The sequence below is a fragment of the Aptenodytes forsteri genome, unplaced genomic scaffold (genome assembly GCF_000699145.1).
Source record: "Aptenodytes forsteri isolate BGI_AS27 unplaced genomic scaffold, ASM69914v1 Scaffold65, whole genome shotgun sequence".
Classification (NCBI taxonomy): domain Eukaryota; kingdom Metazoa; phylum Chordata; class Aves; order Sphenisciformes; family Spheniscidae; genus Aptenodytes; species Aptenodytes forsteri.
In genome coordinates, this window is record NW_008795127.1 from 6,309,261 (window position 1) to 6,320,301 (window position 11,041).

An 11,041-nucleotide genomic window follows, 5' to 3' on the forward strand; every position below is an offset into this window, starting at 1 on the left:
CTTTTTCAATATATGAGATTCAGTATTTTATTTTGCATGGCTGAAAAATGTTCCCTATTAAGATAACTGAGTTCAGAAATCATTTCCAGAAAAAATAAAACTGACATAATCTCACTATCTGAAATTCTTTGTTCTTTTTGTTTTTTCATGTGTTTGCAAACCAAGCTTTTCATTGTCCTGTAAACAGGCAGTATAGCTGAAGGAAAGCAACTTTCCACTAAGGAACTAGCTTCCATTGGTATGCACGAATACTTACAAAATCATCACATGAAGAGTATGACTTGTTCCACTTAAAGATTTTTTTGCTGGCTTTGCAGTGTATGTGAAACAATTCCTGTAAATGCTTAACAAATACAGGTAATCTCAGAGCAAATTTATATAGCACACTAACTGCTATGCTTAATTCATCACACATTCTTGCAGTTCAAGTTAGAATTATAAGGAGTGGGAAAGAAGCCATGGTTGTGTGTATGCTATGCAAAATGAAGAAACAGGAGGGCAAGAATCTGAATTTCCATGCCAGAAAGGGGGAGGAAAAAGGTCAAGTCTCCAGTTACAATTTTTTTGCATGTGCTTTTTATGGAGGAAGATTTCATAATATAGATTTCAGATTGTAGTATTGGATTTTAGGGACTACTTTGCTCCAAGATCAAATAATACTGGTAATCCAAAAGCGGTCTAAGTTTTCTGTACCTTAGGAAACTCCCTGTTCAAGTGTCCCATACCACAAGTTCAGGCAGCAAGAACAGCTTCTGAACTCAGAGGACTGGGGCTGTAAGTATGGCATGGCCTTTTCCAGGGGTAGAAAGTCTGGGATGGGCAAGAGAGACCTGCCTTTTTTATTTCTTTTTCTCATGCATTCAAATTAACTCAGTGTCAAGAAGTAATATCAGGTGATGAAGAACTTCTTCAAGGATGTTCCTTGGAGCTGCTCATGGTAACTTTTACACTGCATGTATATGATTATACTCTAAATATGAAGCATGTCTGTTCCTGATATTCATAACACTGAGCTACAGAGATACATGGAACTCATTTTATAGCACTACATTACTTTATTACATGTAAGGGTATATGTTCTTTATGTTCATCTCTAAATGGAAGATCTGATATACAGCCGTATAATGTCAGCAACAGAAGTAATAGATCTTTGCCCCTTTTGTTCGTGTGTGGGGTTTTTTTTTTTTGTCAGGTATAACCTAAAACTTTTTTCATTAAGTAAATATACAAAAATTATTTACTAATATAGCAATCCATTTTTTTATAATTTATCAGCTGTTGGCCGACATCAGCCTAGAAGATTATATCAAGAAAGTAACTATGCATGTTCGTAGGCTTGTCTGACTTCAGAACAAATCTTCTTTACTTCCAAATACTTCCACGGTATTTGGAGAGCTTAATCATCCAATTTTTTTTTTCTATTCTTTGTGTTTATATATTCATCAAAACTTTTTTTTTTTTAATTTCCAATTTCCAGGAAAACACTGTGATAATGTATTTCTAACTCTCTTCTGACATCTGAATGTAAAGTGTTCTTTGGATCACCAAGTGTATTAAATTACAAGCTGAAGTTCACATCAAAAGAGCAGTAGATCTGGTGACCCAGAGATAAAATTATCCAACATTTTTATGCTGTAGATATATGTTAATTCATATTCATATGACTGACATTCATCTCACTTTATACTCATCTTAAAGATCTATAATTCCACTGATTTCATCTGTCTTCTCCGAGTTGCTAACTCCTCTGAGCAGACTACCTTTGAATACATTGAACCTCTGTCTTTAGGCACTTCCCATGGAAAACAGAGGTGCAGGTAAACAGTGTAGACAAAACACTGGACTGCTTAAATTGATAGGAGTTTTGCCACTGTGTTTTCTTTGGTCCAGAATTTAAGTTTGCAGCTCTATACTTGACATCTAGGAACTAAGTTAAGTTCTTAACTTCTTCATCTTGCTTTTTATCTTTTAAATAAGACAAGGAAAGGAGAAGAAAGGAGGTTTGGCTCATCTAATCTTTCATTATCCTGTACTTGAGAATTTGATACCCAAGATCTTCATTTACAATTAGAGCCTGAGCACAAGAAACTTGAGAGGCAGATTTTAACCTGAGAAACTTATTAAGTATTTTCCTAAGGTGAAAGGAAAGAAACCTTCAGATCGGACTATGAGCAGTGTTTGGAAGTATAAGTTACCAAACCCTTAGCTGAGCAGGCAAAAATAGGCATGGTGGTACCCTCCCTTGCTAAGGGTGAGATTATTCTAACTGAGAAGACTCTTCTCCAAATACTGACTGAGCAAAAGTGAAAAGGGCTCCTTAAAAATATGCTTTGGCCATGCAGCTGTCTGTCAGGACAACCTCCTTTCCCAGAGCAGCAGTTGCCTGGACTAATGATCTTCAAAAGACCATAAGGAAAGTGGAAATCAAATCAAGTGTTGAGAAAAAGGTCCTTAGCAGCTGCTTTTGTTGCCGGAAGCTCCCTTGATTGCATCACTTGTTTAGCTCAAACCAGTCACATTGAACACAACGTCTCACTGGTAATTATAGCTTTTTATCTGGAAAGATGGACAAGCCAAACAGCAACTTTCATCTGCCAGATTCTGTGATGCAGAGCTAATTGGCAGGATGTTAGAAAGGTCATAGCATGGTCCAGTGAGAGATTAAGCACACCTGAACTCTTAGAAATTAGCTCAGAATAATTTCAGACTTCCCAGGGAGCTGAGTGTCATTTAAAGTTAATAATCACAGTGAAAACAACTGGGAAGAATGTTTCTTGCAGAGGAAAGCCCTGGATTCAAAGGAAAGGAGTGTAAGGTATAGAAAATTTAAGTGCAAACCTAATGCATCATTCAAGTAAAAATAAATCTTTATATATGGCTCCTTAACTCCTTTCAATCTTTTCTTAAAAAGCTTTCAAGAATAGGAAGAACCACTATGTTAAATGACACACACACGCAGACACACACACACAGAGACACAAGAAATCTGTCTAACCTAATATGCTCAATCCAGGAATGACCAATAATGGATGCCCAGAATCTAAGAATAAAACGAGTATATAATAATTTTCAGAAACATTTTCCTAGCCCTTAGTCATTCCTACCTAAGACACTTCCCCAGCTGTTTCTGTGAGGTGGTGTACTGGTGTTGGATAAGCTTACCTAAGCATGGGTAAGTGCTAGCAAACTGCCAGAAGCATTAATGTACCCATGGTTTCACTGCAAGCTTCAGGGGAAGAACAGTGTGGTAGCAGGTGATTCCAGGGAGGAAAGTGCCTCTCTGCACCATCCTAATTTTCCCTCCCCTCATGCACTCACCCTCCTCCAATGAGAGCATGATCAGTAAGCTCTTTTTTTTTTTTTTTAGGCTGGGTTTCTCTTGGCTCTCTGTTGAAGTTCTTCCCCTTTCCCGTGCATCTGTCCTTCCCCGGAGGAGTGGATCTAGCTCCTCCTTCTTCAAGAAACAAAATTCGATTCTGTCTTCATTTCTGAGATTCCTTAAGCTGGCTTTGGACACAGGATATGCCTACACATATATATGTAAACATTCCTCAAAAGCTTAAACTTAGTAGGATGCTGATAGCAATGTAGTCATGCTGCAAACTGACTCCAAAAATGTTAAGAGGGTACTTAACATCATACAGTGTTTGTCTTTGTGCTACATCAGCTTGATCACTAGTAGGACCTGTGAGGTACTATTGGTGGTGGGTCAGGGTAGTCTGTTATATGACCTCACCTTCCAGTGCTCTCTTTCTTTGCTTTTTGAGAATAATGATACCTTCTACCTTCAAAGAAATGCATGGCTGTGTTTGTAAGGTTTTAGTAAGTGCAATCCAAATACTATAGGTTTTACACATTAATACAATAATGTAGAATACTGTTGGTTAGGTAGTTAGAAAAGTATATGTTAGCAATATATGGAAAAGGCTAACGAAACACGTTTGTGTTAAGGCTTTTTGAATTTGTGACTTTGTAATATCCTCAGGAAATAAAGCCCAATTTATATAAATTAAGTTCTCCTCTGATTTCTAAAGCAGGGATTCTATACACAAAGGTTTTAAGCTTAAAATAAAATTCTTGGGTTTTTTTAGATAAAAATTTCACTTGTAAAATGCTTTATGAAATTATTAAAAAGCCTATTATATTTGACACAACTCCCCTCTCAGCATGCATGTTTATATTTAGTTCTAGCTTAATTCTACCTCAATTTTTTGTTCTCTCATTTATTGTCTTATACATGTTTCCCAGGATAGCCCACTGGTCTTACAGTCTGACAGAAATGTAACAGTGAATGCAAGAAATCACATGGGACAGTTAACTGGACAACTGACAGTAGGTGAGTGTTCTTTATTGACTGTTATGTATATCAGTTTAGCTTTATGAGTAGGTTTCATTAATTAACATTGAAGATAAAATATTGCTGAATAGTCAGAAAAAAATCTTATCACCATACTCAAACAAAAAACAATGCATACGATGGATCATAAGAGGTGATTCAGCATTAGCTGAAGGCAGAGAAAGTGGAAATGCCTCAAAATAGTTAAAACAGCTTAATGAAAAATGATTATTTTTGAGACAGCTGTAACAAAACAAAATAATAAAAAAAAAAACCTCAGCAAAACTTGTTTCAACAATAATTTCAGTGGGAAAATAACCATCATTTTCTTACAAGTTCTCTCAGTCTTCCATTACTTCAGTGGGAATTGGTTTGTCCCCATTATTACAATATTCATTGCTTTTTAAGAATATTGGCCAAAAAAATCAGTACAAAGTAATGTTCTAGATCTGTTAGAAAACAATATATATTGGCTGGGAATGGGATGAAAAATATACAAACAGATATGTGTAAGACACTAATGTATATAAAAATTTGAGGAGACACCCCTTAGACTCCATGTCTTTTCATTTTTTTCACTTTACTTCTGGATTAAGCTGTGTTTTATCCACTCTTTTTCCTCATGTGCCGAGGATATGCTCACAAATAGTTTTAAGTCAAACTCTAGTTGTAATCTACACTGAGCTTTCATACTGGCTGGAGACAGTGGCTTCACATTGTAAAAAAATTTTGGCAAGTGCATACAGAGTGACACACCATCTGCACTGATTTCCCTGAATGACCACATCACATGAGTGTGCAAAGGTAACCAGACTCGCTAGCAGACACAGATGAGGAAAATTAAACTGACACCTGTTCTAACCATATTATACTTGCGTGTGTTTATGGAACGCAGCTCTGTTTCATCTAGTAGCTGTATTATTAAAACCTTCCACTTCAGCTAGTAATTGCTAAAAGGTGATATTCTGGTTGCTGACACCGTTCCTGCTAAGTGAATCCAGCACTGAAAATGTATGTGAGTGTATTGAGACTGCCCTACTTAAAGGCATCACACTAGAGGTTAATATTCTAAAAACATAAAGGCCTGAAGAAAACATGTGTTCTTACGTTACTATCATTACAGTGAACACCTGTAAGCTTCTTGGTGTGCAGCTGGTGCACAGTGTCTGGAGAGTGGAAGTTAGCTAAATTGCAATATTGTATTTACATTATTTCTTATTCTTTATCTTCCTCTTCTTTTTCATAATGGCCATATGGCCTTTATTCTTTCCTATATTCATATAAAAATTTGCTTCTTTATTTTTTTAGAAATTTCTCATACAGTATTGAATACATATTAAAATATTCCTTATTTTCTTATTTATTATTTAGTATTTCTTACACAGTATAGGTACTCATAACTACCAGTACCATCAGTAAAAGCATGAACATTCTACTGTTGGAAATCAAAGAAATTAACAGGCACATAAAAGTCAAAATGTATTATTCCTGCCCTCCCTTCCAAAAATTTTTGTTGTATAAGGTAGAGCAGATAAAGACAAATTCTTGATTTTTGTGTAGGTAAAAGCATGGAAACATCTGCTGAGAGAAGGGAGGGGGACTTTCCTATACCAGGTTTGCTGACATCAGGAAATATTTTTTCCTGTTAGCTGTAAATATGCTCTGGAAAGTCCCTGCCTTCTTCAAAAATATTCTTTGTCCCTTCACTGGTGCTGCAGGCTGAAGCAGCTGTATGTGTGGCTGCCCGGTGAAAGGGATGAAAATAAACAATGGAGGAAGCATTGAGGAGAAATATTTTTAAACTACAGAAAAGGTCAATTATTATGCCTTGGGGAAAAAATTATCTAGTTAACAACTTTGAAATGTTCTTATCTGTTAACTTCTTTAAAAAGTTGAATAATAATAAAAAAAAGACTACACATTTATGTGCATAGCAGGAGCATTCTGAAAAGAAAGAAGGATGCCCGTGCATTCAGGTGGATGATAATGCACTTCCTATACATGTGCTATCGTTGACATTTTATTTGTACTTCACAGGACATAAGTGATGTTACAAGGCAATAAATAGGCTGGTCCCTTCTCTGAGATTCAAATTGCTGTCATTGGTCATGTCAAATTTTAGGACAACTAAAAGTTTTCTCTGTGATATCTGGAATTGTGCTATGCAAGACTAAGACAGCCTTAAGAACATCTAATTAAAACTGTTAACGGAATATAGATTAGTGTAAAGAAGTGGGGGTGGGGCTGGGAGGAAGAAGACTATATGGTCACCCAGGGAGAGGGAAAAACTCCAGTGAAACTCTTGATAACCAGTACTCAGTTCTGTGAGTGACTATGGAAGACAAAATATTTCTGGAAGTGCATTATTAAGAAATCTTGGAGCACATCCTAATCTAGAAGGAGTGAAGGAAAGTATATTAAAAAAACCCCCAAACATGTCTAAGAATATTGGATGATTCAGTGGTTACATGTTTAAATAGTGTAAAGTCAAGTCGTGGCTCCAGGTCTTACAATACCAAGGGTGCATCTGTTATTAGAGTACAATGTATTTATACTGACACTGAAACCTGGAAGGAGAGAAAGTCACAGGTGTAGCAATGCTTTCTGTTGGGATCTATACCAACTGAGCTAGAAATGTTGTTTTGTGCTTTGCTCTATTTGTGACATACGGTCAGGAAACTGCAGTTTGTATCTGGATCTCCAAAAGGACTCCACAGCCTTCAGTTTTTAGACATTTAAGACCAACAGAGCAGATGTAGCACAGACATAAAGGATATCTACAGAATAAAGATGTATAGATGATCATTCATTGATTTTTGTATCTAAGCTAGATACGGAAAAGTAATCATATCTCTCCCCTCCCAACCCTTACTTAGCAATACCCTTTGCATTATGCATTCTACTGAATTACCTTGACACAACCTTTTCTCTCTGTTTAGTCAATGTTTGCATAGTTTAAAGCTATGTGAAAAAAGATCTAGTAATTTTCTGTCAATCTTAGAAATACACAACAGTTGCTCACCTCAAGCCAGAAGTCTGTTGTCTCCATGCTGTCTGCACCAATCATATATACCTCTGCCTGTTTTTGTGGAGGACATTAGGCTGACAAGTGCTAAAAGGATCAAAATTAAATGTGGCTGAAAGGAGACATTTGAAGCCCACGTGTGTACTTACCATAACATCATCTTCAGATTTGATTATTACTTTGCTAACTTTCTCATTTTTTCATGAGGTGGTTTGGTTTTGGTTTTGTTTTTTTTTTCCTTGCTGCAATAATTGCTTCTGACAGGTATTTCTTCTATTGCTTGACCGTTTTCCATTCATGAAGATCCCTGGGCATATCTGAAACCTTTATAGAATATGATGTACACATAAAGGTGCATTTCATTTTTGCTAAGCTTTGGATTCTTTAAAGCAGAATCATAACTCTCATAGAGGTCCAGAGCTGTACTAGTCACAACTCTAGAGAGCTCCTGAACCTGTAGCTCTACTCATTGAGATCTCTACAGCCATGTGAACTGAGAAAAATTATTTGAATACCAATGAAAGTTATATCACACTTTTGCAATTACTTTTTCAAAATAGCAGGCAGATGTGTAATTTTCAATTACAGCACTGGTAAAGGCTGATAACAGTACTAAAAGATATAGCTATTCAAATAACTTGTCAAACTTGATGACGCTTTCCATCCATTTACCACAAAATTTTCTAATGTATTCAAGTTTTTTTTTTCCTTAAAAATGTGCTTGCTTACTGGCTATGTTCCACCAAGAGTACATGCAGTATTGTGCAGAAATTACTGGAAATTAGAAACTACAGGTATGTAACCTTGTGGGAGTGGAAATAGTCCCCTTCATCATTTTTAACTAGATCACATATGCCAATCACCTGTGCCTATATCTACTGATACCTTACCAGGTAACACATCCTGCTACCTCTTCACTTCCAACATGATCAAGGTAACTCGTTACCTAAAAGTTGCTTGTGATGTTCCTGTTGTGAATACCGCAATTCATTGTATTGTAGTTTGGTCTAGACATAAAAGAAGATCTGAAGCAAGGGACAACATTTCAAGCATTCTTGCTTTTAGAATTACTTGTGGTAGAACTTGTAATAATATGTGGGCACATGTGGCTCTAAACCTTTGATATCTATTGTCAGACATTTACTTATTTAAGATTATTATGAACTTGAACTGTCTCTTAAGGCAACGGAAGTAAAAACATGCTTAAGTAACAATGGACAAAAAATGCTTCTATATTTTTTAATCTAGTTTGCATACATAATAACCTTAGATATAAGGTCTTTTCTCCTAAGCGTTGCAGTAAGAGGGTAGTTTCAGAGTGGTCATACACATATACCCTTTCCTCACAGTAGGAAAAGGGAACAAAAGGGCTCAACTTCTCTCTCTCTTATCTGTATGGTTGTTCTTGTATTGTCGATAGTAGGGTGCTGGGGAGAGAAGGGATGATGTTGTTTTACAATCCCTCATTAGCTGCTTCTACCTTTCAACTGGGCAAATATGGATTAGAACTTAATTGTCAGGAAAATGTAAAATAAATCCTTTCTCCTTTCCTTTACAGGGAGGTTTGCCTACCGGTAGTCCCAAACTACAGTGAAATTTCAAAAATCTAAAATATATCAGACATTCTGCTAGTCTAATTTTCATATTAAAGCAATTGCTCTTGTAACCACTGTGGTGCAGTAGGATTATGAATATTGTTAAGAAGACATGTTGCAAAAACAAAGTCAGATGAATGACTTATCCATTTCTCAGCATTCTCTGAATTTGTATTCCTTAACTTAAATACAGACTGAAAAAACACCAGTTTTGGTCCTTAAAACCACTTTAATGTGTGGAAATCAGAAATGCAGGCAATTCACTTCTACCATATCTAGTTGAATTAGTAGTCCAGCTTTTGTAGTGATGTACAAACAAGAATATTTCATTTTGAATTTCACACTGAATATGTAATAGCTTAAAATCTTCTTTTGGGGTATTTTATCATTAATCAGGCTCTTCTCATTGTAGCAAAGGTTTTTAACTTATAGTTAATTCACTCCCTCTTCGTTTTCTAATCCAAAAAACCAAACACAGAGTCTGTAATTTCTATGCTAAATTACTTGCATTGCTTACATTTTTTCAGATGTTTTTGCACCTTAAATGGAATTTTCTGTTGAAAATTGTTTTAAGTCAGTTACTTGTCAATTCAGAGAATATTTAGATAACTTACACAGCAAAATATTATACATTCTAAGTATATAAATTTTACAGTGTAATGTTTCTTACCAAAGTTTTATAGCCAGCTAAACACTCTTTCCAAGTATAGGAATAAAAACAATTTATCAGGAGGTGAAAATACAGCTCATCTGCTAGTCTGTGGTACAAATCCATTGTCAGACCTTTTAAACAGAGGTAAATGTGAGATAACTTGCCCTTTCTAAGTACAGGTTAGCTACCTTGTACTTAACTGCAGATTTAAAGGACCTCTTTCAGCTTCAGGAATCACTGCAGAAGGTACGACGGAGCAGTGCCTGAGAGGCCATATGGCTTTACATCTCCTCCTGGCAAAGCTCATGAGATGAGCCAAGAGGCAGTCAGAAAGTGAGCCATGTTGCTCATAACAGTTGAAATGTCCAGCTGGAATCTGAGTCTCATCCCTTCTCATAATTTACAGTGCAATGTGATGTTGCCTCTGTTTCTCTCTGTCTAGTCCCTGGAAAAGTCTTTTTACAAACCATCTGCACTATAACAGGTTTTGTAACAGGAGCTCACATAAAATACATTCAGATATACTCTTAATGACTTTGGCTAAGCTATCATGAGAATCTACTCCCATTAATTAATTATCTTGAAGTGTGGTATTAAGAAAATGTGAAGCTCTGAAAACTGGTCAAAACTTCAACCTCTTTGCCAGCACTTTGATGGGTATGCCAAAGTAGCCTTTTAAAAATTAACATGTTATTTATTTCAAATTAATCTATATTTCTCCTGCAATTCTCTGTTTAAGTCATCTTCCAATACTAGAAAGCCTCTCAACTTGTTTGTTTTGATTCAGCATCAAGAGGCAGTAATAGTTAATGGACTAATAAAGAACAGTTACAAACAACTCTTTTCTAGTTTTTACTTTTATTTCACTTGTAAATTAGTTGCGTCGTTCTCTGTGTTAATCTGCATATGTACATTTGACATTCAGCAGTGGTGAACTTAGACTCTTTTGACTAACCCTTGTATTAACTGGATTGAAAAACAATACTTTTTTATACATCTATTACATAATTAACTTATAAAACTATTAAATATACTTGGTATCATCAACAATTTGCCATCTCCATGTGCCGAAAGAAGAGCCAGCGGGGAAGAAGACTGGCCTGGCTGAACAGAGAGCTTTGTCTAACTCAGGAAAAAAAGGAGAGTTTATGACCTTTGGAAGAAGGGGCAGGCAACTCAGGAGGGGTACAAGGATGTCATGAGGTTATGCAGGGAGAAAATTGGAAGGGCCAAAGCCCAACTAGAACTTAATCTGGCAACTGCCGTAAAAGACAATAAAAAAAGTTTATAGAAACACATTAGGAGCAACAGGAGGGCTAAGGAGAATCTCCATCCTTTATTGGATGCGGAGGGAAACGTAGTGGCAAAGGATGAGGAAAAGGCTGAGGTACCTAATGCCTTCTTTGCCTCAGTCTTTAACAGTAAGACCAGTT

General features: G+C 36.2%; 1 protein-coding gene across 2 annotated transcripts in view; it reads left to right on the forward strand.

The window, feature by feature from the left end:
• Window positions 1-11,041, forward strand: part of SGCZ (sarcoglycan zeta) — a 253,050-nt gene that overhangs the window by 176,696 nt on the left and 65,313 nt on the right. For both annotated transcript variants that reach the window (XM_009277404.1, XM_019471552.1), the window contains exon 3: window positions 4,249-4,336. In XM_009277404.1, the coding sequence (XP_009275679.1) occupies window positions 4,249-4,336 (88 nt within the window). The remainder of the gene's footprint in view (window positions 1-4,248; window positions 4,337-11,041) is intronic.